This window comes from Miniopterus natalensis, chromosome 2, assembly GCF_054644295.1.
Source record: "Miniopterus natalensis isolate mMinNat1 chromosome 2, mMinNat1.hap1, whole genome shotgun sequence".
NCBI classification, from domain to species: Eukaryota; Metazoa; Chordata; class Mammalia; order Chiroptera; family Miniopteridae; genus Miniopterus; species Miniopterus natalensis.
Genome location: NC_142082.1, coordinates 143,137,445 through 143,165,142, shown reverse-complemented (window position 1 = coordinate 143,165,142; position 27,698 = coordinate 143,137,445). Strand labels below are relative to the sequence as shown.

The following is a 27,698-nucleotide window of genomic DNA, read 5'->3' as shown; positions in this document are numbered from 1 at the left end:
CCTTTCTCAACACACCTGCCATTTGCAAGAGAATAGTTATAGTAACCATACATAAGACTGAGGTGAATGGTGACCCTAAAAGTTATACAATGCACAATCTGCATAATCCTGAGCAGAAACTTTGTCCCTAACCCCACATAGCAGGGGGCCTGCAGAGTATTTAAGGCACTGTTAGCCTCTGGGAAGATGAAGTTAGGTTCTTTGAGGTAGATCACAAACCCTTGTTAGTCAGCTACTTCTTTTACTCCACATCCAATAGTCAAATCAGGAAGACAGGGCTGAGGGGGGGTGTGCACAGGGGGAGGTGATCCTATTCCTAGGTCCATGCCTACCTACCCCCATAACCAAGGCACAGAAACAAAGCCACGGGTGTAAGGAAGAGTTAGGGGACCAGCCAGCTTTAGGCAAGGCTCAGGGAGAGGAGAGTCCAACTGCCTAATTGTGTGGCCTAACACCGGACCCAAGTCCCCAAATGACACTAAGAATGCAAATGGAGAGGAAGGGAAAGGATGGTGGACAGTACCCTTCTATTTCTCTCAGTTCATGGGGGATAAGACTCAGGTCATGGGGGAGCAAGGCTATTCAAACAGACACAGAGACAAACTCTTTAAAAAACCAAAGCAAACCTTGAGATCAACTTTATTGCTGATGGTTGTGGCCTCTTCTTTCCCATGCCCTCACCTCTCTGGTGGTCTAAAGCCCCTCCAGGATAGCACAGTGTTTAGGTTCTTCTGGGCCAGAGGCAAAGGGAGACAATCTGCCTCCCAAGTCTGCCTCTGCTCAGTCCCTCCCCTGTCCCCACCCTACCCTATTGCACATCAAATCATGTAAACATGGCTACGGGCATGGCCCGGAATAGCAGTGAGGCAGATTGACGTGTAAACGGATTTGGGACCAGAAGCCAGACCCAGTCACCCAGCCCCACCCCATGCTAAGACCCACAGTGAAATCTGGAAAAGCAGGGGGCCTGGTCCCAAACTCTGGCTCAGATTATGCAACAGTGCAGATGGCTCAGCTCCCCTCTGCCACCCACCCCTCTCAGATTCCAGGTCCTAAGGTCCACCCACTCCTGGTGTTGCTCCAGGCCTGGGTAGCAGATGGCAGTATCCAGTTTTTCCCTTCCCACCCCCAACTGTAGGTCACTGGTGCTGGGTCTTCCTAGATGCCCTGGGGAAACCAGAGACGGGCAATGGCAGTCTGTCCAGCCCTGGAAAGAAGGGAAGGTGGGAAGTCAAAAGTAGGACATATGTCCAGACCTCTGTGATAAGAAAACCAAACCACAAAATAGACGGATGAAGGTTACAAATAAAGCAGAAAGGCTGCCATCTTCCCTGCTGGGATGACCACTGTTCCAGAGGGCTCCACCCCATCAGCCTGCACCCCCGCCACTCCCTCTCACCGAAAGCCCGGATCAGCTCTGCCCTCACAGCTCCGGTGAAGGTCTTCACCAGACAGAGAGTGGTGAGGCCCGCAAAGGTTGCATTGTACAGGAACACAATGTAGAAATTGCCCAGCCAGTTGAAGCGTCCAAAATCACCGAGTAGGTCAAAGCGAGTGAGTCCTGAAGTACAAAAACCAGGATGGGAGGTGGGCACCCCAGCCCCTCCCTGGTTCAGAGTCCAGCTTTCTGCTGCCTCCTGGTGGTGACATCTCAACATTGCAACTGATAGGTTGGTCTCTCCTATCATTAAATTATTCCTACCTCCCAAGCTGTCTCAGGGTCAGTTCAGGGCTGTGAATAAGCGTTTGCAGCCCAGCCAGGGTGGCTCAGTGTTTAAGCACTGACCCATGCAGCAGGAGGTTACAGTTTGATTCCTGGTTAGGGCGTAGGCTAGGGTTGCAGGCTAGATCCCCAGTAGGGGGCGTGCAGGAGGCAGCTGATGGATGTTTTTATCTCACTATCCCTTCTCCCTTCCTCTCTCTGAAATCAGTAACAACGTGTTTGTTTGTTTTTTAAAAAAGTGTCAGCAGATAGGCTTGCTCCAAATTCCCATGTTTTCCAATGGGGTCCCCTCTGTTTCCAGGTGTTCCTGGAGCTCCCTGGGCCTGCCAGTTGTTCCTGGGTCAGGAACCTATAAACTAGTCATCAAGTATTTTTTAAGTAGGTAGAGCTGTGTGGAGGCTAAGAGCTCTTACTCTGATCGGACTGCTTTGATTCATATCCAAACTCCACTTCAACTAATTGTGTGATCTGGGGCAAATTCCTTAAACACCTGTGCCTCAGTTTTCTCAACTATAAAGTAGAGGAAATAATGGGACTGTAAGAATTAAATGAGACAACACAATAAAGTACTGTATATGCCAGGTATATTTTAACACCGAGCCCTTAATAATAATTTAATATCATCACAAATAAGATTTCTGGGGCCCTCCTCCACTTAAAAAAAATTCCTACCTAAAGGAATCCAACCTAAAGGAACTAACTGATGGACCTACAAGTTGAGTGTACTACTAAATCCTCATGGTTTAAATATAAATGGTACAGGGGAAAGAGTATGGACTTAAGAACCAAATAGAATTTATTTTTTTGATTTTTTATTTTGAGAGTACACTTATTAAAGTTGGGGGCAGTCAGGGGTTGGGGGGAGGTAGAAGAGGGTATAGGGGGATAAATGGTGATGGAAGGAGACTTGACTTGGGGTGGTGAACACATAATATGATATACAGATGATGTATTATAGAATTATACACCTGAAATCTATTTGATTAACCAATGTCACCCCCATAAATTCAATAAATAAAATAAACATCGTATACAATGTAAAAAAAATGCTGGGGACAGTGAAACAAAGGAAAGGTTTAATATAGAAGGGGCAAGATCACAGCAACAGGAGTAAGCCTAGAATGGGCTGCCTAGACTCAGGAAAGGAAATCAAAGTAATGGAAGTGAGCCATGCTGGGCTGCATGGACTCAGGAAAGGATGTTACAGAGGCAAAAGGAGAGTCCTTGGAGACAGATTCAAGGGGTTAGTCTGCGACAAGCTGCCTCTGTTCACTGCTCCCCTGGTTGCAAGTCTCATGGGAACCCTTGGAGCTTAGGAGAAAGCAAAAGTACATGCCTGGGAAAGGGGCGCAGGCATGCTCGAGAGAGAGAGAGAGCGGGCCCAAAGAGAACTAATTTAAATACTAAATCATGTATGACATATGTATAATGATGTAGTATGTGTGTGGCGGGGGTTACCTATGCAACTCTCATACTACCCTGGAGTGAATTAGTTACATTTTAAAACATTTTTACCAGGTAATTCTAAATCATAGCTCTAAAGATGGGGGAAGGACTGAGTACATTACTTGATGCCCTAGTGTGTACAAAAAGCACTGGAATTTAGGAGACAAGCATTCCATAGCCTGACTTGGCCTTGCTTTAAACTAGTTGTATAACTGGGTATAACTTGGCCTTAACTTAAACTAGTTGTATAACTAGTTGTAAACTAGTTGTATTACTAGTTTCTCTGTTCATCTTTAAAATGAGAATATTAGCCCTGGCTGAGTAGCTCAGTTGGTTAGTGTCATCCTGATACGCCAAGGTTGTGGGTTCGATCCCAGTCAGGGCACATACAAGAATCAACCAATGAATGCATAAATAAGTGGAACAACAAATCAATGTCTCTCTCTCTCCCCACCCCTTCCTCCCTCTCTAAAATCAATAATTAAAAAAAATAAAACAAGAATGTTTATTAGATAATCCAGCCCAAAGGAAGATTTAGGGGAAAATGGTACTTTTCCACCAAAAAAACAGAAGTGGACAGGGCTATGTGATGTAGCAAATGGAAAAAGTACGAGCTTTAAAGCAACACTACTCTGAAACTCAGCATAAACATTTCACAGAGCCTCAGTTTCTCGATCTATATCATGGGGATAATACCTTCTCATAAGTTTGTTGTGGGAATTAGGGAGAACAAACATAAAGTTCCTGCTTAGCACCAGCAGGTACTCAAAAAAATCCAATTCCCTTATCTCCTTTTGCTACTTACCCAGGGTTCGAGAGAAGACAGGAAGTGCTGAACTTAGGACCAGAAGACAGACACAGTTCCCGATTATCTGGGTTGGAGTAAGGAAAGGGGAGGTGAAGTAGCAGCGCTGTCTGTACTTAGTCCCCATGCATGCCACCAGGGATACCTCCTCTACTCCTACCCAACTACCTGTGTCATGGCTGTGTCATGCCATCTGGGCCGCAGGCCCCGGAAGAGTGGAGAACTGTAGAATCCCACGACTGAGGACACCATCAGGTAACTGCCACTGGGGTTAGGGAAGAACTGGCCAGCTCCCAAGGATTAATGCCTCATCTCTAAAAGAACAGATCCCTTTCCCCCAGCCCTCCTTTCAAAATCAAGTCTTTTCCTCATTTCTGAACCTCAGGTTGGTTAAGACTTGCCCCCTTCCCATCAGTCTTACTGCAGGTCTGCCCAGAGCACCAAAGGAGACATATTCAGTGGACAGAAGCAATAGTGGGTTTCCAGAAGGATACAAGATGAGTACAACCTGAATGACAGCACCAAAGGAGCCCAGCTTGGAGAAGGAGACCTGGCCCAGGGAGGCACCCTGAGAGATGGAACAGTATCACAGTGGGGCATTCTCCACCATCAGTACCACCCCGCTTCCCTCTGACCTGTTTCTGCCCCCTCACCCCAGCCTTTCTTAAGCCCTCCCCAAAAGATATGGTGGGAGGGCAGCCCAGTACCTGCATGCCCCGGGGCATGGCAGCCTCATCAATGAGCAGCTCCAGGATGTGGATGGCCACAATTAGAACAGATAGGCCCTGTGTGAGGCAAAGTCACAGATTCCCATCCCTGTCTCAGCCCACAGCGGTATCCAGAGTTGAATGTTAAAAGCAGACACTCTGCCCTGTCCAGGTAGCTCAGTTGGTTAGAGCATCATCTTGATATCCCATGATCCCCGATCAGGGCATATACAAGAATCAATCACTAAATGCATAAATAAGTAGAACAAATCAATGTTTCTCTCTCTCTACCTTCCTCTCTCTAAAATCAATCAATTAAAAAAATTATTTTTTTTTTTTAAAAAAAGCAAATACTCTTAATCCAACATTTTCAGTTTCGAAGTAGCTATATGGGACCTCCTCAAGGCTGGTGCTAGCAACAGAGCACCTTTGAGGGTTTTATAAGATGCACCCTATCCAGGTGGAAGGATTGCAAAAAAGCCAAATAGAAAAATGGGCCTCTTCCACCAGACTGATAAGACTTATTCCCAAGTCCAGGCTGTGGCAAGTTGGGGAATAGACTGGATTTCAACCCTTATTTTCACCCCAGAACCTTAGTAACTACTCAGTGGCCCTATGTGGCCTTGGACAAACTTCTCTTTCTTTACTTACAAAATGAGGATTGATGTGGCTAGCACAGGGCAGGACACAAAGTAGACACTCAGTGAGAGACAACTACTATAACCAGGATAACCAGGTCCCTGCATCTCCTCCCTCTTCCCTGAGAAGGCCTGAAGTACTCAAGGGCCTACTATCCCCAGCCCCACCAAAGCTGGTTTACCCACCGTCAATACTAGCAAGCACAGCATGGCCAGGGGATAGCCCAGGTTCCTCTGCCAGGCTGAAGCCTTCCGCCGCTTCTCTGTGTAGGGATGGGAAGCAGTTAGCAAGGGCTTGAAACAAGGGGCTACTCTTCTTGGGGAAAGCCAGGTATTCCCATCCCTACCAACCCACATACCCAGCAGGACCCTCTGTGTCTGCAGAGCCAGGACCTGTCTGTGCAGCAGCTCCATGTCCAAAGGCAGCCAGCAGGAGGTGGGATCTGAGGGCAGAGTAGATGTTGCTGTCCCTGCCCAAGACACGCCCACCATCCCACCTGGGAAGAATTGCAACTCACTGCAAATCCTGCGCGTCAAAGCTGCTTCCTCAAAGGCTGAGCAGTATAGCTGCTCTTCCAGGTCTTCTAGCAGCTGGGGGCAGGCGAAAGGGAGGGAGTAACAGTCAGGGGCTCCCAGATCCCAAGGGCCCCAGGAGCACCCTGTTCATCCCAGAGCTTTATCATCCCATTCCTTCCCCTGCTCCTCATTCACCACCATGTGGTCAGCAACTTTAGCCACCCCTCCTGACTGCCTTGTATTCTGCTTTGTATAGGTAACCAGCTCTAGATAGTGGGGGTGAAGGATACAGGAGCCAACAAAGGCTGTGGCCCTCTGCAAGGTGTGCACCATGCAACTATTGGGTTGCTTCATTATTTGGCTCTAGCTTGGCAAGAAGCTCATCCCACCAGATCAAAAGGAGCATTACATACCCGGGGCTTGACCAGCAGCTTCCCAGTAACTGAGAACATGCGGGCGAGACCTAGAGGAGTACACACTGTGGAGACAGAAGCCAGTCACCTGCCAGACCCTTCTCTCCATCATTCCCCCTACCCACCCCTCCATATGCTCTCCTTCCACCCTGGTGGCTCTGACCCAAGGACCTTACCCACTCTCTCCCAGACCCTGAACACTCACCTAGGAGTAGCAGGACCCCAAGGAAGGAAATGCAGGAGTAGAGGTAGGGGAGGTAGTACTCCCAGAAGTCTAAGGGTAAAAAAGAGGTACAGTTGGCCCATCTCTTTCCTGCTTACTGGGACCGACAGGCCTCAGAGACAATACAAAACCTACAGGAGTTAGGCAAGTAATGCAAATCAGGAAAGCTGGTCCGTCTCAGCAGAAGGGAGTGGCAGGACTATAGCAAACTGGAGATCCTAAGCCCTACCTAAAGTGCACAACCGCTACTCAGCCCCAGTCACCAGGGACTAGTGTGGCCAGATCCTCAACCTTGTCAAGCAAAGCCAGAGGTCTGGATATTAATGTGAAACCTCCCAACTTTAACATGTATATAGCAACTGACTCATATATATTTTTAAATTATTGCATGAGCCCAATGGAACATTTCTGCAGGTTGAATTTGGCCTGAAGTCCATCATTTCGAAACTTCAGCCTAACGGTTGAGATGATCCCAACCTTTTCCACCTCAGAGGGATACAGTTGATCCAGGCAGGGGAACATCTGCCAACTGAAGAGCCACTCAGCCTGGAGGGTGGGAAGAAAATGGCTCTCTCACCATAGAGTGACTCCCTGCTGGTCTTGTTGTTGTCCACAATGGCTGATGCCACCCACACCATGCCCAGCACCAGCAGAGTGAGGAGTATCAACATTACCACCGTCTCATAGACTCGGCCCAGGACACCCTACGGAAGAAGGCAATAGGTGAGGGGTGGAGAGAAATCCCAACATCAGGGCAGTGTGAGGAAGGAAATACTGAGGATGGCAGCCTGGCTAGGGGAACCAGAGGACTGGATTCAGGAGAAAGGGGAAAGCGTTTCCCTCTTATTTTGCTAAATCACTCTGCCCTCCTAACCCACAATCGGGCCATCCCCTATCCTGGATAGTCTTCATTTGTATCCCCCCCTCCCCAGGTCCTTTCCACATCCTTGTCTTGCCCTTGGAGGCTAACCCCTGAGGTCTGCATCACACAAGCCCTTTGCCCTTGGGTTTCCTGTACAGCTTGCCCAATGGGAAGGACCAGCAGCTCCTCTGCTGGGCGACTGCCAGCTTCAACTATCAGTGGGTTTCAGAAGATACTTTTTCCCTTTGTTCCCACAAGCCTAGGGTGGTAATGACTTTCTGTTGTCACTAACACCTCAAACTCCTTGTTGGTCTCCTGAACTCTGACTATACCTCTATAAATAATCTTTGTTAAAATCTCTTTAGTTGAAACATCTGAGTGGAATTCTGTATCCCACCTGGATTGATTGATACATCCCTCACTCACCTTTCTGGAGCCAGCAAAGCCCTCAGACTCAGTGAAGAAATATGCGAAGGGCATGAGGAAGATGAGAGACAGGTTGGAGAAGAGAAAAACGAGGTTCCAGAGGCCTAGAGCGAAAAAGGAAAGGCAGAGGTGGTCAGGAAAGCGGGACCCAACCCATTGGGGATTGATCATGTGATCGGGAAGCTGGGGATGAAGCAATTATGACTGATGAGTCCAAGGCATATCTGCCTGACCCTTTCTGGTCCCTATCACTACCCCAAGCTGCAACCAGGAGCCACTCACCATGGATGAGGGAACCATTGAGCCACTGGATATAGTAGTTCCGAGGCAGTGAAAGCAACACCTCATTGCTGATGATGGAGAAGGGCAGGAGCAGGACAGCACCCAGGGCAACTGCCAGGGTAAAGGTGCAGAGCTCGAGCCTGGGCAGAGAAGAGGCAGTGTTCTTGCTTAGCTCAGGCACTCACTTCCCTGGTCCCAAGAAGTCCCACTCATCCCTGTGGGCACCTGTGGTTTCTCCTGGAACCAACTGTAGTAGTGACAGTCCTAAGGAAGGAGCCATCAGCTGGGGTTCTACCCACTGTCCCCCAGCCCTAGTCCTTACCTTCAGGGAAGCCTTGGCACATGGGATGGGCACATCTCAGGCATTTATGGGAACCTGGTCACCTGCCAGGTCACTTGCCCAGACTGTCCCCAGGAATGCGATCCTCCCACACATGCCTGTAGGGTGCACCAGGCATAATGCCAACCTAAGAGGCTTGGCTTCTCTGATCAGAGATGTGGATTTCTGAGCTTGCCTTCTTGAGCCCACATAAGAGCAAGGCCACCCCCTGCACGGAGTACTAGGGCAAAGGGGGGAAAGGGAGCTAAAATCCAACTTCATAGCCAAGGCCTGTGTCCTGGGCTGCATCAATCGAAAAGAAGGTACACTTTTATTTATTTGGCCCATCAAGGGGACAGGGTTGCCTTCTTATAATGTGTTGACCCAGAGGGGTCATCTCTATATTTTTCTCTATACTTGCTAGTAAATAGCAGCCTGGAATAAGGGCCATCCTTAGAATCAAGCATATCTCTCCTTCGGGGGGTCCTACCTTCCCCATGCCCTGATGTTTTCATTAGTCTGCATCCTACCCTACGCCCTTCCCAATGACTGCTGGGAACTGAAGCCAAGCTGAAGCCATTTCTGGTGGCTCACGCCCCAGCTGATAGTTCCTGGCCACAAGGATCCCAGAAACTCCTGGCCTAACCAGGGAGACAGGAAGAGCAGCTTTTCCAAGCGTCCCCAGGGTGGGGTAAAGCCGGAAGAAGCCTGAAGTGGGGTGGAAGCAGAAGCTCTCTCTTCACTTTGTGACACCCCACTCTCTCCGCCAGCTCCAGGGCCTCACTAGATCTCAGCTTCTAAGGGCTATTGGTGCCAGGTGCTCAGGCAGCAACACTTACGCAATCTTGTTGACTGTGGCATCTTCATCATCCACTACAAGAGACAGAGGCATGGGGAAGAAGCAGAACATCAGTGGGTACCTCTGGGAACCATCTGTGTTGCAGTGTGCCTTCCTGCCTCCTCCCTGCCCCCTGAAAGAGGGTCTGCACCCACAGAGGCAGAGCTGGACAGGAGGCTCTGGGAGAGCTCATGTAGTGAACCCCACAACCTGTTCTCTGCCCAAGATGGCAGTGGTCCCAGGTAGAGAGGGTACAAGCCAGAAACTCCCTCACTTCCCTCTCTCCCCATGATGTCTCCCAACACAGGTGCCTCTTTGTAAGCTCAAAATATGATAAACAACTGGTCTGTGAGGTTGGTTACATCAGTGACTGGGTGCAGCAAAGAGAAATGCAGGGAGTGGGGGGAGGGGAGATTCACAGAGAAAGTCCCCAGGAGAATTACACTGAGGAGTAACTGCCTTCTTGGATGGGGGATTGTGAATCTATCTGGAGGGGAAGAAAACCTAGGGCCAGGACAGGAATCTGGACAGGCCGGGGCTAGGAACTTGGGCAAGTGTGTGATGACCCCCCATCCCCAGCCACCCAATGCCTACAGGAAGGAAACTTCCAATCTGAGCACACTTAGGCTCTCTATAAAGAGGAAGGCCACTGCCCAGCCAGCGTGGCTCAGCAGTTGAGCATCAACCTATGATCCAGGAGATCAAGATTCGATTCCCAGTCAGGGCACATGCCCTAGGTTGTGGGGGGCATGCAGGAGGCAGGGGATCAATGACTCTCTCATCATTGATGTTTCTATCTCTCTCTCTCTTCCTTTCTCTGAAATCAATAAACATATATTAAAAAAAAAAAAAGAGGCCACCATCACCAGGTCCTGGTATCCCAGTGGTCATGGAAGTCTCTGGTCCTGAGTGTGGGAGCACTAGGAGAGGAGGTGACAGAGCTTATGCCCATGATAGCATTCACCTTGCAGTTGCCCACTTTAGGTTTACAGAGGGCTTTTATATTAAACATCTCATTTGGTCGACATAATAACGACAGACTAGGTAGAGATTGTTAGGCCCATTTTGTTGAGGGCCAGAAAAGTTATAGGACTTGCCTAGTGGCTTTATTAGTTGTGGACACTTCTATCTAGACTTTCCACTATACCACACTGTCCCAGTCTGTGGAGGTAGGGAGGCAGAAGAGGCAAAGGCTCCATAACAGCCACCTCTCCTTTCCCAGGAGGCACCATAGGCCCATTCTCCAGAGGCTGGCCCCATGGCAACAGGAACACTGGCAGAGGGCAGGCAGAAGGGAGGGAAGTTAGAGGTACCTGTGGTGAACTCAGCAGACTTCTTGAAGTGGGTCAGGGTGATGTGGCAGAGGATGTAGAGTGTCGCAAATAGAAGTGTTGAGATCTGTGGCAGAGCAAGAACTGGAATGAGAAACTAATCCCTAGCACATTCTGTAGCCCCAATGGCCTCTCTGTTAATTCCATAGGGTCACTTCCCCAAAACAAGGCTCCATACTTCTAGGGGTCCCATCTTTCTCCCTGTTATTTCCTTCAGGCAGGGCCTCAGTAGCCTCTAAGAAGCAGCAGACAGGGGCTGGCCCACACACCTGGGGAAACAGCACCATGTCCAACCCTACAAGGGTTTTCTTGGGAGAGCATAGCAATGGCCAAACACTAGTTGGCAAACAGGCAGAGAAAACTAGAGATGCACATGTACACACACCTGAGACGGGCCACAGAACCAGAAGAAATTTACTCCTAGCACATTATTGGAAGGGGAAGCAAGTTTGAGGGGAAGAAGGGGATGTATGCATTGCCCTGGCACTTCAACCCCCCTCCGTTCACCTTCTCCCCTCCTGCCATCTTGACCCAAGCTCCAGGAGAGAATGTAGGAATCATGTCTCTAGATCAAGTCAGAACTTCTACTGTGTTTATTCAAAGGGCCCTGAAAGATCAGGTCTGCTCTGGGCCAAACCAGAGCCTCATTTAATCCTCTGCCCCTAAGAGTAAGACTTAGTTGGGGCCCAATATCTACAAAGTTTCTAGAGTCAGCATCAGTCCCTTTAAAAGGCTGTCAAATCCCTGGTCCCTACCGCAAGTGACTTCCCAACTCTAGTACTGGGACTCTCAGGGCTGTCCTATGCCTCTGGGTGACTAGACCTCCAATGGACAGTTAAGGCAGGACTTAGCCAGGTTACTCTGCACATCCCTACCCTACCCCAAGCAATCTGCTATTGCTCAGGGGAAGAGGCACTGCTCAGTTTGGCTCCATAATCAGGGAGTCTTGAGGAGACATATTGCATTCCAAGAAAGGGGGATCAGTCTTGTGGGTCCTCCAGTCCCCAAGAGGAGATAACACTGTAGGAAATCTGCATACAGCTATCCATACAAAGAGGAAAGAAGCATAGAGACCCCACAAGAGCCATGGGTCTAGTTGTAGCTTTTGACATTAGGAAGGCAGGGTAGAATGAGCTACTGAGATTGGAACTGCAGAATTTGTACAGCCTAGTGCTCCGCCCTGGTCTTGCGTAATAGCCAGGAAGGTGGGAGGGCTCAAAAGGTCAGGCTGGAGTTCCACGCAGTTCCAGCAGAGGCTAGGTCATTCTCTAGAGCAGGGCATGGGAACAGGGTGGGGGAGCTACCAGAAGCCTTCAGGCTGCCCTTGGCCAGCACTGATGTCCTTAGCTAATGGGACTAAAGGATGGGGAAGAGATCTAGGAGGCTGCTTCTCTGTCCAAGGTCTCATCCCACCCCATGCTCTAGGAATGTGGGCTTCTGGCCATACACTGTCTCAAGGCCTGGGCACAACTCAACAACATGCTCAACCCCACCACGTGGGACTATCCACTCAGGGACACACAAGGAAGGCTTCCTGAAAGCAGATCTGGCATTCTGCACATGGACTAATACACTTCCTACTTTTCAGTCCTCACAAATAAGGACAGACTCAGTTAACTTGTAGCTTACTTTATCCCTCCTCCAATCTGAGGCTGCCCAGGGTAGACTAGAGCCCAGGCCGAGGAAAATGAACGATGAGCCTACTCATTAACACTTCTATTTTTTTCAAACCTTTCTCTTTGCCTTTCCATTTAGTATATGGAAGAGAGGGCTGTCCTGGGGAGCTCTGAGGAAGAAGACTCAGGAGAAAGGAGAGTGATGAGAGTTCAAAGCAGGCCTGAGGAAGATTTGACTTCTTAAGCACCTCTGGGTGCCCCTCCACTCTCCCCCCACCCCCGCCCAGAAGTGAGGAGTCCTTTGCTGTGGCAGGTTCAGCTGACGCTCTAGGTGGCAGTGAGGGAGTAAGGAAGGCAGCCAGGTGCCGTCTAGAGCACTGAGGGGAACCACTCACAGGGGAAATATGCTGGGTTCCTAACAAACACCAATTGGAGGGAGGGGGAAGCTTAGCTGTTCTTCATCTCTGCCTAGTAGAATCCACTCCAGCAAGAGTCCCTTCTTCCAAAGTGGGAGACCCACCAAAGTCCCCCTTCAACAACATCAGTTTGATTTGTGTAGGTAAATGCAAATAAACCCTCCCCTAATCAAACCCATCCTCTCGGACTAAGATGAGCAGACTCACCAGACTCATGACACAGGGGGACCCACGCCCAGAACAACGGTGGGGGACGGGCCGGAGGGCGGGGGAGGGGCGTGTAGAGGGGAGGAACAGAAACCGACCGGCTTTGTTTATCGCACAACCCCCCAGAGGATCCGACCTAGAGGTTCACCAGCTGGGGCACCGGTCCTTCGGTCGGCCCGGGGCCTTTGGTTGCTCGCCCCTGGCCCAGGCAGGGTCTGAGGGCGCTCTGAGCCCAGGCGGTCGTACTCCGACCCGAACCTCTCCCTCTCCTGCGACCCCCCGTGCTTCTCCCCACTTTGTTCCTAACCTTCCTGCCCAGGTCCCGCACTCACAATGCATTCGCGGACCTTCTCGTGGAATAGCTGCTCTCGCACGGATAGCACTTCGTAGTCAGCAGCTTCCATACTCTGCTCAGCATGACTGAGGCGGGGGTGTCTCCGGGCCCGGGGAGGACGAGCGGGGATAAAGCCGCCGCCGCCAAGCACCCGGACCCAGCCGAGGAGCCTTTCCTCGCAGTCTGCGACGGAAATTCTGGGTAGGTAATCTGAGGTCCAGATTCAGTCGTCCGGACGCCCCGCCCTTAAAGGGGCAGGCACCGGCGCGCTTCGCTTTAAAGGGCCCCTGCCCCTCTCTGTTCCCTCCCCTTTAAGGTCGGGCCTCGGTCAAGTTTCAACATAAACACCCGACTCCCGGCTCGCTACGAGGAAGCGTTGGTCCTCTTTCTACTTTACTGGAGACCGAGTGACGACACAAGGGATGGGCGGGCTTCTTTCAGAGAGCGGAACTCATTGGCTTCCTAAGCTGCCGATCATCACTAGAGTAACGTTGATAGGCTTTCCCCGTGAAAGGAGGCGGGATTTTTGAGGCCAATCGGTGCCCGTTCTAAAACTAACCAACTGCCTGCCTCCGGCTGTTGAGAAGGGAGAATTCCTGCATTTCAGTAGCGACTAAAATTTTAGTTTGGCCGTGGTTAAATGAACCATTTGGAGCAGGCCAGCCAGGGAGGATGTGAGAGTTCCATGGGGGTTCTGAAAGGTACCGCTGGCCAGGAATCCAAGGCCCATAGCACCATTTTCTCAAAGTGTATTTATGTTGGAGTGGGGCCCCCTTCGCGGCCAGGAGTTTTCACTCAGTCACTTTTGGGATGACCAAGTGTGTGCTGGAGTAAACACTAAAGAAAGCTGAATAGTGAACTACAGAAATACTCTTCTAGAACTTTGTGAGGAAATGCCCACAGGGGAACATTGTTGAGTGGGGCTAAATCAAACATTAGCCTACCTATGTGCCTCTCACTTTACAGACTTTATCTCATTTTAATATCACAATCTTTAAGAGGAGCATGTTGTGGTTAGCATTTTAGAGATTAGAAAAAGGTGAGAGGTGGTCACGTGCCCAAGGTCACATAAAAAATGCAAGTTAACCTTCATGAGATCTTGGTAGAAGTACTGTTTGAAGAGTCCCACCTTTGTGGAGCTAAATCCTTCCTCTAAATTGGAGGAACAGTGCAGAGAAGCTCAAAAGAAGGGCTGTGTTTTGCAAAGCCTCCCATTGAAGAATAAGAGCCCAATTCTAAAGGCCTTAGACTGCATCCAGTTACTCTCTGGAGCCAAAATTAACAACTGAATTCTATACCCTTGTAATTTCTTGGAGCAACTTATTTTGATCTCTTTTCTGTTTCTCCAGTCATTTGCAACAGAACCTTGGGAAATAAATTCAACAGAGAGAGAGAGCCGACACAGTTACAAAGAGGAGAAGATAACCTGGCTGGATCCTTGGCTCTGCTGCAAGGAAAGGAGAGGACAGAGGTGGCTTGGGTCTACCGAGTGTGTTGTAGGAACAAACATGAATGGGTCAAGGCCCCACCCTGGAGGAACTTACAGCTTGTAAGGGAGAGGTCGCCCTGGAGCTTAACACCCCTCAGATCTTAATTTCAAGCCTACGTGTTTTAATGATCTTACGGAAATACAAACCAGATCTTGTCTCAGCTCCAAACCTCTCAAAATCAACCCACTTGCACTTAAAAATTCACCTGCCTTAAAGTAAGCCTACAAGGCTTTCAGAGGTTGCGAAATGGTGGCCTTTGGACTACGTTAGGCATGCTGTGTTTTGTTGGGCTCATAGTGTTTTTTTAAACAAATTTGAATAAGCATTTAAAAATCAGAAGATGACACCTTAAAAATTCAGATATCTCTTAAATAGAGGATCTGGCAGAGCTGGGCAACCAGGACCTGTGGCTCTGTAGATGGAAGGGATGTATTAGTCTTCCACAGCTCCTATTACTCGGGTAAGCACTTATACCTCACCAGTTTTTCCATTTGCATTGTCAGCCCAACTGTGCATTTGAGTTTGTGACCTGTGAGCTATCCCCTCTCTACTGCTTCAGGTTGGCTCCATCTTCATTCTGGCCTTTGATCCGTTTCTGGTGGACCCTGCCAAGCTCTTTCCTTTTTCAGGACTCTGCACTTGCCATTTCCTCCACCTGAAAGAGCTCTTCCCACTTCTCCTCCTTCCCAATTCATTTTTAGCTGGCTCCCTTCTGTTTTCTTTAGGTTTGAGCTTAAATGTTATCTGCTCAGGAGTCTCCCCCACCCCTCACTACCTTATCTAAAGCAACCTATTTTTGTCGTGTTTATTACAGGTTGCCTTGACTTAGTTTGCATTTGTTTGTTTATCTCCATTTAGGCTCCTAAAGTAAAAGAATTGTATTTGTCAACATAAGCACATCCAAACCTGTAGAGAATTTTATAAGAGTTTATTTGAGCCAAAACTGATGACAGTTTCGCAGTTTCTTTCATGCATTTGAAATTAAGGAGGGAACATAAGGCAGATTACATGAGGGTGAGAGAAAGCAAGGTGGGATCGGATTATAGGTAGTTAATAAGATTACGTGCTTTCTGAAGACAGTTAAACTTATTTCAAAGGTATGTTAACCTAGCTCACTCTTCCCCCCCTTATGCCCTTGCCTTTCCCTTCCCCCTCTTCATCCCCCACAGGCATGCATCTCCTAAACTCTAAGGTACCCTACAAGACTTGCAACCAGGGGAACAATAGGCAGCAGCAGCTTGTCCCCGGTTAACCCCCTGAACTTGTCTCCAAGACCCCCTTTTCTCTGACTTTCAAGAGAGCCAAAGCAGCCCCACCTAGGCGCTCTCTGGTTGCTTCTATCCTAAGCCCGTCCTTGTTTCACTGGCCCCAGCTTTAATAAACATACTCTCAAAATAAAAAAGAATTTTTTTAAAGGTATTTTAACTTAGATGCACAAAAACAATGGACAGGACTTGCTTAACTGGGCAGGTCATGGTGGGTAGTCATGCCTCAGGCATATTAACTTTTTTTTTTTTTTTTTTAAATATATCTTTATTGATTTCAGAGAGAGGAAGGGAGAGGGAGAGACAGAGATAGAAACATCAATGATGAGAGAGTCATTGATCGAGCCCGCAATCCGGGCATGTGCCCTGACCGGGAATCGAACGCAGATCGCCTGGATCCTAGGTCAACGCTCAACCGCTGAGCCATGCCTGGCCGGGCAGGCATATTAACTTTTAATAGATGAGGAATCAGTTCAAAGAGATTAAGTAACTTGTGCAAGGAGCTACAATAGTAAGTGGTGGAGCTGGGATTTGAACTTGACCTGTCTGACTTGGAAGCTTCCCTTTTCCCAGTATATCTCCTCATTTCTGTATTTCTCTCATTACTAAACTGTTTAGATACTAAGTGTAACAGAAAGGTAAAACTTGAAGAGTCCTGGCACCCTACATCTGTGTCTAAAAGGTTCGCTGTTCTGCTTCTTCCTGTGAGCTTTCAAATGTTGACTTATTGCTGAATAGCGCCTTGAGAGGAGCAGACAGAAGACCCAGAGTCACCCACTCCCAGAGGTGAGAGGGGTAGAGAGGGGATTAGGAAAAATTACCCTTTTTTAATACAAAGATTTCAGAAACTTTACATTCAGATTATGGGTTATTTTCATTTTCTCTTTGATTATCTACATTCCCAATTTTCCCACAGAAAACATAAGAAGTACAGAAAAATTCCTGCTCACTCTAAGTAAGACTAGTAGCTTTTGGGTGGTTTTATCTCCAGGACTTCCTGGATCTTCAGAAAGAACTCATCCAACTCTAAAGTGAAAATACTACAGGCTGTGCTATGGACTGAATGTTTGTGTCTCCCCCAAAAAACCCTAACCCCAAATGTGATGGTAATATGAGGTGGGGCCTTTGGGAGGTAATTAGGTTTAGATGAGCTCATGAGGTATAGACCCCATCATAGGATTAATGTTCATGTAAGAAGAGAAAGAGACCAGAGCTTTCTCTCTCAGCCATATGAGGACACAGCAAGAAGGTGGTGGGCCATTTGCAAGCCAGGAAGAGGGCTCTCACCAGACTGAATCTGCCAGCTCTTTCATCTTAGATCTCCCAGCCTCCAGAACTGTGAGAATAAATGTTTGTTGTTTAAGCCATGTAGTCTATGGTATTTTGTTATACCAGCACAGACTAAGGCTGTAAACCTTTTTCCTTCTCTCTGGTAGAAATGGAACCAGTTCCTAGAAATGAGCCAGCAACTTTGGAATTGCCCTCTTGTCTAGGATTCTAGGGAAACCAGAGATTCCCATTAGGCAAGGCCTCCCTGGGTCTGAGAACTTTTTGTTGTTGTTGTTGTTGTTGGCAGGAGTGGAGGGAAAGGGTTTAAGAAACATGCTTTGAGAGATTCTGTTCCTTTGTCCTCTATTTCTGGCCTCTCCAAAATTATTGGAGAGAATAGTCATAATGAAAGATTGGCTTGAGATAGCAAGAAATTTTGGAAATCCTAGACCCTGAGAATGGAGAGGGATCTTAGAAGTCTTCAGTTCTACCTGCTTGCCTTTCACAACATGGATGCCATAATCATGCCATTGTGGGTCCTAGCTAATTATTAGAAAATAAGCTGCAATGTTCTTACCCATCCTTTGCTGTGCCCTTCGAGGTTTTGAGAATGAATCTGCTGCCATTTCTGGACAGGAGCTCTTCACCAGTTTACTCTTTTCTAATCTAAACAATCTCAGCTTTCTGAATTGCTGTACCCAGGATGCCTTACCCAGGAAACTCTCTTGCCTGTCTGTATCCTTCTTAAGGTGCACAGAACTGGATAACAGTTTGCATAGTAGGGTGGTAAGTAAAGAGGATGGTGGGAACACTTATCTACCTAGCTTTGCACACTGTTATATAGAAGGAATGTCTAAGATGACAGCTTGTTCTGGCAGCTGGGTCACACCTGTCTCATAGCACCCATTCATTTGGTCAGTGTGAGACAGCAGAAGTTTCTACATGCTAATGTTGTGAGATACTAGAGTTGGACCAGAGAGAGGCTGAGAGATTTCTTCTTCTTTTTAAAAAAATCTGTTTTTATTGATTTTTAGAGAGACAGGAAGGGAGAGGGAGAGAGAAACATCAAGGGATCGAGCCTGCAACTTGGGCATGTGTCCTGACCAGGAATCGAACCAGTGACCTTTAGGTGCACAGGATAACACTCAACCAACTGAGCCACACTGACCAGGGCAAGAGGTTTCTTCTTATTTAAGAAGAATCTTTAGAACAGAGGAGCAATTTTATCTTCTGCTTCCATTTGATGTCACTGTCTACCCTGTAGTGTCTTCCTGAGGCATCTTAAACCTTTGGGACTGGAAAGCAGGGGAAGGAGAAGGCAGTGGAGGGGCAGCCTTTGCTAGCTTTCAGAGTTAAAAGTTTGAATCTATGCTCTTGCCTAAAATTAATTCTTGGAATATCTATTAAGTGTCAATCATGTACTAAGGAAGCACCAAGCTAGGTACTGGTGATACAATGATAAGCCTAATAGACATGGAGCTTATAAAATCTGTGTTATCCAGTCCTGTGCACCTTAAATATATTAACTAAATAATCACATAAATAAATATATAATTACAAATTACAATAAATACTTTAAGAGAAAAGTAGATGATTTTATAAAAAGATATACTAGAAAATATGATCCAGTTTGACCTTGTCTTCAAATCCTTGATGAGGTGACACTTGGGTTTTCATCATCGAAGGAAGAGCATGAGTTAACTGGGCAAAGGGGAGGGATCAGTTTTGGTTAGGAAGGTATTACATATAAGCAGAGAGAATAGTGTTTGAAGGCCCTAGGCAGGATAGAGGTGAGGTTGATTTCATCACAGTTGGACACAGTAACATACAACAGACTGTCAGGAGCTGCACTAGACAGTTGAGGGACAGGTAGGGTAGGGAATTTATTCCAGTTTATGGACCAGATGGTGGAGAGGAAAAACCTGGCCCTCACAACACAATGATATCAGTATCTACATGATTATGTCCACATCATTAGGTGGTTATTGACTTTGTATCAATATTAAGCTCAGATTAATCTGGCAATACACTCCTTCATTACCCCTTGTTGACTCCAAGGCCATGATTTTATACCCATCCCACCCTGGGAAGCACCTTAGAGGCAAGAGCTAAGGGCAAGAGCTCCTTGGGTGTGGGGCTTGCTGTGGCTGCCTGATTCACAATGACCTAGCACGAGGTCCAGCTGGCTCCAGGAACGGACAGAACAAAAAGTGACAAGCCTATGAATGCAAAGGATGCCAGATCAGTCACTTCCTGTTTGTTGTATATCTTTTAGGCTCAGCACTCAGGTGACAGCCAGGGCAGAGTTCACAAATCCGAGCTCAGCACTTCTGGGCAGAGAACTCCTTGTCAGTGGTGCCATCTGCAGGGCATTAAGGAATTTGCCAGGAATTTGATGGGATTGGGAGGGGAAATGGCATCTCTTTCCTCTCTCCCTTAAGCCGCGTAATGAGTATGCCACTAAATTACAGTCCTGGTCCTTCACAGAGCTGAAGGACCCTTATTGCCTCCAATCTTGTGGCAGGCAATATTTAAAGCACCTGGTCCTGCAAGGCAGGACACTGGACTGTGGTATCACTTCCCTTCTTCCTTCCCAATTCTGTCATCTGCAAAAAAATGACACCAAGCCCTGGCCAGGTAGCTCAGCTGGTTGTAGCATCGCCCCTATATGCCAGGGTTCCAAGTTCAATCCCCGATCAGGGCACATATAAGAATCAACCAGTGAATGCATAAATAAGTGGAACAACAAATTGCTGTCTCTCTCTCTCTCAAAAATCAATCAATAAATAAAATTTTTAAAAAATGAGGCCAAGAATGCAGGGTTGTGAAGGTATTTAAGCATTCTGGTGTTAAAAAAAAAAAAAAAAGTGGGTGGGCCCAGGCTGGGTGACTTGTTTGGAACGTCATTCCAAACAAAAATGTTGCATGTTTGATTCCCAGTCCGGGCACATACCTAGGTTGCAAGTTTGGTCTCTGGTCAGGCGTGAACAGGAGACAACTGATCCATGTGTTTTTTTTTAAATATATCTTTATTGATTTCAGAGAGAGGAAGGAAGAGAGAGAGATAGAAACATCAATGATGAGTCATTGATCGGCTGCCTCCTGCAGGCCCCCTGCTGGGGAACGAGCCTGCAACCTGGGCATGTGCTTTGACCGGGAATCGAACTCTGATCTCCTGGATCCTAGGCCAATGCTCAACCACTGAGCGACGCCCAGCAGGGCCTGATGGAGTTTTTCCTCTCTCTCTCTAAAATCAATAAAAACATATCTTCAGGTGAGGATTAAAAAACAAAGTGGGCGCTAGCCGGTTTGGCTCAGTGGTTAGAGTGTCGGCCTGAGGACTGAAGGGTTCCCTGGTTTGATTCCAGACAAGGGCACCTACCTTGGTTGCAAGCTGGATCCCCAGCCCTAATCGGGGTTCCTGTGGGAGGCAACCAATTGATGTGTCTCTCTCACATTGATGTTTTTTTCGCTCTCTCTCTCTCTGCCTCCCTTTCACATTCTCTGGAAAGCAATGGAAAAAATATTCTTAGGTGAGGATTAAAAATAATAGAAATTGGGTGGGTAGTAAGTTGAAGGTGTTGATGTTACGGTTAATTATCATTATTAATATCCTCTCCATCTCTAAGTAAGCCTTTGTTAGGCTTTTACTTCTATTTCTTTCTTTTCTGAGTAAATGGCTCATTCTTCCTTGGCAGTGGCTCTGGTGTCCCACTGAGCAGAGCTGCCATGTCTTGGCTTGGGTGCCCTGCTTCTCATCTCCCAAGGTTGGACATGAATCTCTCTTACAAGTCCTTCAAGACTTGATTGCCCTTCTTGCCAGCTCCTTCTGAGAAGGGAAGGGTGGAAATATGTAGTGCAAAAGGGAAAATAGGGTCAGAAGGTCGAGAACCTGCCTCGTGACAGGACAAGTCAACATTCTCTCTCTGTTCCCTAGGCCTCTCCACTCTGAGACTCACCTCAATAGGTGCTTAAAGAGACCTGGGCCTGGAAAGAGGGTAAATATGTTTTATAAAACCCTAGGGTTAAATGTTTATATTGAATAGAACAATAAAGAATCTGGCCTAAGAAGGAAATAATCATTTTTACTTCCCTTGGAGCATTCTGTGGGTCATAAGCATTACCAGGCACTGTACTTGCCCCTGGAGCAGAGATGTAGATAAGACCTCAGTGCTCCCCTAAAAGAATGCTTGGTAGCATTTCATTATACCCATCCCTGCCATGTCACACACTTCGTATTTCATGTCACCAAAGGCTTTGATTACGACAAGTCAACCACTAGTTGTCTTTTTAAAAAATAACCATTTTTTAAAAAAATTTGATTTTAGAGAGAAGGGAGATGGATTTGTTGTTCCACTTATTTATGCATTCATTTGTTGATTCTTGTATGTGCCCTGACCAGGGATGGAAACCACAACCTTTGTGTATTGCGAGTGATGCTCCAACCAACCGAGCTTCCCAGTTAGGGCTAGTCATCATCTTGACATATGACTGGGAACAGAAGGGACAGAAGTAATACTGAATTTTAGCAGCAAGCTGGATCAATAACCAAATAATTAAGGTATAAAGGGGATAGTTTAGGAGTGTAGATAGGTGTCTGTTCTAAAGGACAACTTAAAAGGCAATAAAAAATACTGAAATACGAGTTTGAACTGTAGAAAATGGGAAGACACTATGGTTCCTAACTTGCCCTCTCTTGGATCACTCACTCTAGAGGAAGCCTGCTGCCATGTTGTAGATACTCAAGGAACCCTATGGAGAGGTCAATGTGAAGAATGAAGGCCACTAGCCAACAACCAGCACTAACTTGTCAGGCATGTGAGTGATCCACCTTGGAAGTGAATCCCTCAGCCTGTTAAGCATCAGATGACTGCATCCTTATTGAGAAACCCCAAGACAGTTCATCCACTAAAGCTGCTCCTGAATTACTGGCCCTTGGAAATTGCATGAGGCAATACACATATATTGTTTCAAGCCACAAAGTTTTGGGGCAGTTGGCTGTGCAGTAACAGATAATAAATCACAAACTTATGCACTTACCACCCAAACTAGTCATCTTAACATTTCCCTTACTATAGATAGTTGAGCCCTAGCTAGTTTGGTTCAATGGTTAGAGCGTTGGCCCGAGAACTGAAGGGTCCCCGCTTGGATTTCAGCCAAGGGTATGTATCTCGGTTGCAGGCTTGATCCCTGGCCCTGGTTGGGGCTTGTGCTAGAGGTAACCAGTGTCTCTCAGATCAATGTCTCTCTCTCTCCCCCTTCCACTCTCTCTGAAAAACAAGACAAAATATCTGTTGAGGATTAAAAAAAACCAAAAAAACCCCCTGCGACTGTGGCTCAGTGGTTGAACATCAACTCATGAACCAGATCGCTGTTCAATTCCAGTCAAGGCACATGCCTGGGTTTCTGGCTCTATCCCCAGTAGGGGGCATGCAAGAGGCAGATCCACTCTCATCACTGATATTTCTATCTCTTCCTTCCTCTCTCTGAAATCAGTAAAAACATACAAAAAAAAAGCAATGGTCCCCCACCCCAAAATAAAATGTTAGTTGAAACATTGGCTTCTTAATCCTGCCTTGTGCCTCAGAACTCTGAAAAGGCATCATGGCACATTCTAGAGTATTGCTTGCCTGAAAAGCAAGCTCTTCTCTGCATTGGTTTGCTGCTGCTTTCTAGACTTTGGCCTACCAACCTTTCCCTCATTTTGCAGAAAGAACAGAGGAACATTTCAAAGGGTCTTCAAACATCTCAAGATATCTTCCCTCCGAATTAACTCAAAACCTTAATTTACATTTGGTTATTAACCCAACTTAAAGCCCGAGCATTTGCCTCTCCCTGGGGACTGTGGTGACCCCACTTGGGTTGCTATGCTAGGCCTGATGTGCTGCCCACCAGAGCTCTTTTGCAAATGTCTGCCAAATCATATTTTCTTTCAGAAGCTAGGAATGTTTTGTAGATACAGGGTGGGACAAAAGTAGATTTACAGTTGTGAGTACACAAGCTTATTCTTGTATTATTTTCTATACAAACTGTAAACCTACTTTTGCCCCACCCTATATACAGTATTTATGGACTAGGAAAAAACCTGAACCCTTTTTGGTCTTAAACCAGTTAAGACAGCCAACATTTTCAGCATGTCTTAATTGCCTCTATGTTTTCTGAATTTGAAACGCCTTATTTTTTCCTAGGTTAAATTCTCTATTTGCTTATCTCTAGATTCCTTTAGATGTAGCCAAATTATATACTTGACAGTGTAAGCTCTCAACATTTACAAATGTTGCCACTTCATCCCCTGTAGCAAAGCAGAGCTCTCCCACAAATGCATAACTTTTTAACAAGTCACATGTTTGCAAGAGATTCAAGTTGATTTTATGGGCATATATATCTTGGATATTGTGGGCTTGGTTCCAGATTGCAATCAAGCATCATCACAATAGTTGCAGTCTTTTGCTGGAGGGTCTTGCATTCAATTGGTTTAAAAAAAAAAAAAGTATCTGAAGTGCAGTAAAACCAGGTATACCTGTACTTGTTATTCCTAACTCATTAGTAATCACCCAATAATTTCAAAAAGTAGATTAGGGGAATGACTTTCAGCACATCAGAATCAAGCTTTGCTTCCCAGTGTCCTCCTCTTTCTCCAGAGGTAGCTAGACAGAAGTAGATTTCTTAATATTACCACCCTGTTGCCACCTCTATCCTCCAAGTGTAGAGAAATCAACTTAGAAAAAGGACAGAAGTCAAACTTTCTCAATGCCTTTACTTTTAAACATGAGGGGGAAATCTTATATAGGTATACATGAAAAAGACAGACATGATCACAGGCGAAAGCAAAGAAAATCTAGCCAGAAAGCTTTAAGCGCCGGTCAGTTGTTGAACCTGAAGATCTGACTATGACACGTTACAGGGCTGAAAGGAATGGTAATTAGTATTCCTCTCCTTCTTCCTCACCCTCTCCTTCAACAGAATCCACACCAACCTCCTCATAATCTTTCTCAAGGGCAGCCATGTCCTCACGGGCTTCAGAAAACTCTCCTTCCTCCATGCCCTCACCCACATACCAGTGGACAAAGGCACGCTTGGCATACATCAGGTCAAACTTGTGGTCCAGGCGAGCCCAGGCCTCAGCAATAGCTGTGGTGTTGCTCAGCATGCACACAGCTCGCTGTACCTTGGCCAGGTCCCCACCAGGTACCACAGTGGGAGGCTGGTAATTAATGCCAACTTTGAAGCCAGTGGGGCACCAGTCTACAAACTGGATGCTGCGCTTGGTCTTGATGGTGGCAATGGCAGCATTGACATCTTTGGGGACCACATCACCACGGTACAACAGGCAGCAAGCCATGTATTTACCATGGCGAGGGTCACACTTCACCATCTGGTTGGCTGGCTCAAAGCATGCATTGGTGATCTCTGCTACAGAAAGCTGTTCATGGTAGGCTTTCTCAGCAGAGATGACAGGGGCATATGTGGCCAGAGGGAAGTGGATGCGGGGATAGGGCACCAGGTTGGTCTGGAATTCAGTCAGATCAACATTCAGGGCTCCATCAAACCTGAGGGAAGCAGTGATGGAGGACACAATCTGGCTAATAAGGCGGTTAAGGTTAGTGTAGGTTGGACGCTCAATATCGAGGTTTCTACGACAGATGTCATAGATGGCCTCATTGTCAACCATGAAGGCACAATCAGAGTGCTCCAGGGTGGTGTGGGTGGTGAGGATGGAGTTGTAGGGCTCAACTACAGCTGTGGAAACCTGGGGGGCCGGGTAAATGGAGAACTCCAGCTTGGACTTCTTGCCATAATCGACAGAGAGACGTTCCATCAGCAGGGAGGTGAACCCAGAGCCAGTTCCCCCACCAAAGCTGTGGAAAACCAAGAAGCCCTGAAGACCTGTGCACTGGTCAGCCTGTAGGTGAAGAAAAAGAAAAGGTAATTCTTTAATGCCAGGATACATTTTCTTACTTGAATTTCTATTTCTTTAAATAATGAACGTATCAGATTGATATAAGCATGAGGAGTGGCAAAACTGTCCCCTGAAACTTAGGGAATTCCAATAACATAGCGAGCAGTATATCCACATTTTGACATGCATCAAAGAATGCTATTTTTTGGTCTCTCCACTAAATTTGCAATGGAAGCCCGCCAAGCCATATTAAATATTTATTGATTGCTTTTACTCATTATCATTTTAACTTGTGTATTTTGGCATCTTTTTAAAAATTTATTAGGGTGACATTGGTTCTCATAAACATCTATTTAAATCTGGTACTTACCAGTTTCCGAATTCGGTCCAGGACAAGGTCAATGATCTCCTTGCCAATGGTGTAGTGTCCACGGGCATAGTTATTGGCAGCATCTTCCTTGCCTGTGATCAGCTGCTCAGGGTGGAAGAGCTGGCGGTAGGTACCAGTGCGAACTTCATCTGCAAAAGGCAACCAAAGCAGCCACCCATCACTAACAACCTGCACAAGCCTGCTCAGCCCCAGGGCCTCAACAGAGCCCCCAGGACACACCTCCTGTCCCAGACCCCTGGGATCTTACTCAGGTTACTGAAGTCAACTCACCAATGACTGTGGGTTCCAGGTCTACAAACACTGCCCTGGGCACATGCTTGCCAGCGCCTGTCTCACTGAAGAAGGTGTTGAAGGAATCATCCCCCCCCCCAATGGTCTTGTCACTTGGCATCTGGCCATCGGGCTGGATGCCGTGCTCCAGGCAGTAGAGCTCCCAGCAGGCATTGCCGATCTGGACACCAGCCTGGCCAACATGGATGGAGATGCACTCACGCTGTGGAAGAGAGAAAAAAATCAGGATGAAACCAACCTAGTATTAACTGTGAAGCAGAACAATACATGTATAGAAATCTTAACCTTACTAATTGCTTCTTTTAAAACAAATTAAAATGTAAAACATTTCTAGGGGACAATCGCTGTATTGTTTTAATCTACATTTTAATGAATTTCCTTTCCCCCTCTTATTTGGGAAGGCCTCTTTCCAAACCAGGGAGACTCGCCACAGCTTCCTCCTTTGAAGGATCAAGATGGGCAAGAGGACATTCCTCCAGCTCTCAGGCCCCAGAGTACCATTTTAGGCTAGGTGACCAGATTTCCGGGCAGCTTCCAGTATAGGAAGCACGTGGCCAGAGCTGAGAAGAGGAAATGTCTGGCCCTAGGGGCAAGGCTCTGCGGCAGGGGATGAAGGAGCAATTTCGGGTGTGCGCGCCTGCTGTGGCCTGCGGGGCCGCGCAGCTGCGGAGGCACAAACAGCCACAGCCACGTAGGCTAGAGGGCAGCCATGGCCAACCATCCTCAGCGCCCCACAGGCGCTGGGCTCAACCCAAAACCTTCACATCTGTCAGGGCACATCAGGGGATTATCCGCGGCACATATCTGGACCAAGATGGGATTTCCGTTCCCTCAAAAATCCCTCACCACCACCACCTGTTCCCACAAGCATTCCTGACGTAGCACAGAGGCCAGAGGGGCAGATGGCCTCTACTGGCTGTTGGGAGGTAATTTTCCTAATAGACAGGCATAATGCAGCACACCGACAAGGAGCCTTACTTTACACTCATCTTATTGCCTTCAGAAAAAACCCCAAAAACTCCCACACACAAAAATTCAGGGTAACAGGAGACACACCCTCCTGCCATAAAGCCGCAGCGGCCCAGCGCGCACGCGCAGACTGCAGTGGCGGTCTCCCGCCGTTCCCGGGCGGGAAGGTAACGGTTGCGCGTGCGCTTTTGTGTCAGGTTCCTTCCCGCCTCCGCTTTTCGCGCCGAGGAGGAAGTGGGGGGGAGCCGCGCGCGCTCCAGCCAAAGGCGGGGGAAGTAAAGGGGGGATGGGAAGGCGCGGGAAAAGACCGTAGAGTCTAGGGGAGCCGCGCCCTGGGGCCAAGGGCTAAATAAGAGCCTTAATCACCGTGGAGGGAGCTGGCGCGCCGACAACCCTTATAGAGTCCAAGAAGAAAAGGAGGGGGCCTCCCTTTCCCTGCCCCAGCTTTTCTCCACAAACCGGAGTCGATCCATTCCCACCGTTGGCTCTTACCTCATTTTTTTGCCCTGCAAATGGACAGCGTTGGTCTCAGCCCTCTCTAGTTAGAGGCCCTCCGCGACCCCCCGGCTTGTTTTTCCCCGTTTTCCCCAGCGAGGGCGGCGCCGCACGCGGCCCACTCACCATGGCTGCGGGTTTGCAAGCGCAGGCGACAGGAGTAGACACCGGGTCCTGGTTACTGTTCCCGACAAGCTAAGAGTCGAGGTAAGTAACGCACTAAGGCGGGGGAGGTGCCGGAGTCACTTAAGTAGCGGTTCGGGGTGGGGCGGACGGGCACAGGCGGTGCCACAGCCGCGGGCCCCACCCCCGGTCCCGGGCGCCCACTCGGTGCTCAGCTCGGCCGCCGCAGAGGCGGGCTCCAGGCCCAGAGCCCCCTCCCTGCGCCCGCCCAGCGGGGCGGGGTCCTCCGCGCCTGCGGGCCTCGAGCTGGGGTGCTGCAGTCTGTGGCGCATGGCTGCCGGGGCCTGGGTGGAGGGCGGGCAGGGCTGGGCTCGGAAACGAGCCGTCCTGGGAATGCGAGAGG

General features: G+C 47.9%; 2 protein-coding genes across 4 annotated transcripts; both read right to left on the bottom strand.

The window, feature by feature from the left end:
• Positions 1 to 606: 606 nt before the first annotated feature.
• Positions 607 to 13,446, bottom strand: LMBR1L (limb development membrane protein 1 like). 3 transcript variants are annotated; one of them, XM_087814683.1, is made up of 17 exons: positions 13,101 to 13,446; positions 10,512 to 10,596; positions 9,200 to 9,233; positions 8,042 to 8,181; positions 7,760 to 7,863; positions 7,049 to 7,175; positions 6,454 to 6,522; positions 6,249 to 6,313; positions 5,838 to 5,910; positions 5,679 to 5,762; positions 5,506 to 5,582; positions 4,682 to 4,759; positions 4,414 to 4,482; positions 4,143 to 4,256; positions 3,975 to 4,041; positions 1,400 to 1,561; positions 607 to 1,207 (listed from the first exon to the last, which is right to left on the bottom strand). In XM_087814683.1, the coding sequence occupies exons 1-17, from the start codon at positions 13,170 to 13,172 to the stop codon at positions 1,140 to 1,142; spliced, it is 1,488 nt and encodes a 495-aa protein (XP_087670809.1). In that variant the 5' UTR covers positions 13,173 to 13,446; the 3' UTR covers positions 607 to 1,139. The 3 variants fall into 3 exon arrangements, with proteins under 3 accessions (XP_087670809.1, XP_016056721.2, XP_016056720.2); XM_016201235.2 differs by having other exon boundaries at positions 4,143 to 4,233; positions 4,469 to 4,542; positions 13,101 to 13,440; XM_016201234.2 differs by having other exon boundaries at positions 4,143 to 4,233; positions 4,469 to 4,542; positions 5,679 to 5,910; positions 13,101 to 13,444.
• Positions 13,447 to 23,863: 10,417 nt separating this feature from the next.
• Positions 23,864 to 27,396, bottom strand: LOC107528244 (tubulin alpha-1B chain). The gene is made up of 4 exons (XM_016201236.2): positions 27,299 to 27,396; positions 25,688 to 25,910; positions 25,397 to 25,545; positions 23,864 to 25,029 (listed from the first exon to the last, which is right to left on the bottom strand). The coding sequence occupies exons 1-4, from the start codon at positions 27,299 to 27,301 to the stop codon at positions 24,049 to 24,051; spliced, it is 1,356 nt and encodes a 451-aa protein (XP_016056722.2). The 5' UTR covers positions 27,302 to 27,396; the 3' UTR covers positions 23,864 to 24,048.
• Between the last annotated feature and the right edge of the window lie 302 nt (positions 27,397 to 27,698).

Excerpts from the sequence above, each read along its gene's own strand:
- LMBR1L (XM_016201234.2), bottom strand. The coding sequence starts at position 13,172 with ATGGAAGCTGCTGACTACGAAGTGCTATCCGTGCGAGAGCAGCTATTC. Across the intron at positions 6,523-7,048 it reads CAGCAGGGAGTCACTCTATG|ACTTCTGGGAGTACTACCTC; the intron begins GTGAGAGAGCCA and ends TTTTACCCTTAG. Across the intron at positions 1,562-3,974 it reads TGTCTTCTCTCGAACCCTGG|GACTCACTCGCTTTGACCTA; the intron begins GTAAGTAGCAAA and ends TTTGTACTTCAG.
- LOC107528244 (XM_016201236.2), bottom strand. Across the intron at positions 25,546-25,687 it reads CCTGGAACCCACAGTCATTG|ATGAAGTTCGCACTGGTACC; the intron begins GTGAGTTGACTT and ends TGCCTTTTGCAG. Across the intron at positions 25,030-25,396 it reads TGGACCGAATTCGGAAACTG|GCTGACCAGTGCACAGGTCT; the intron begins GTAAGTACCAGA and ends CTTCACCTACAG.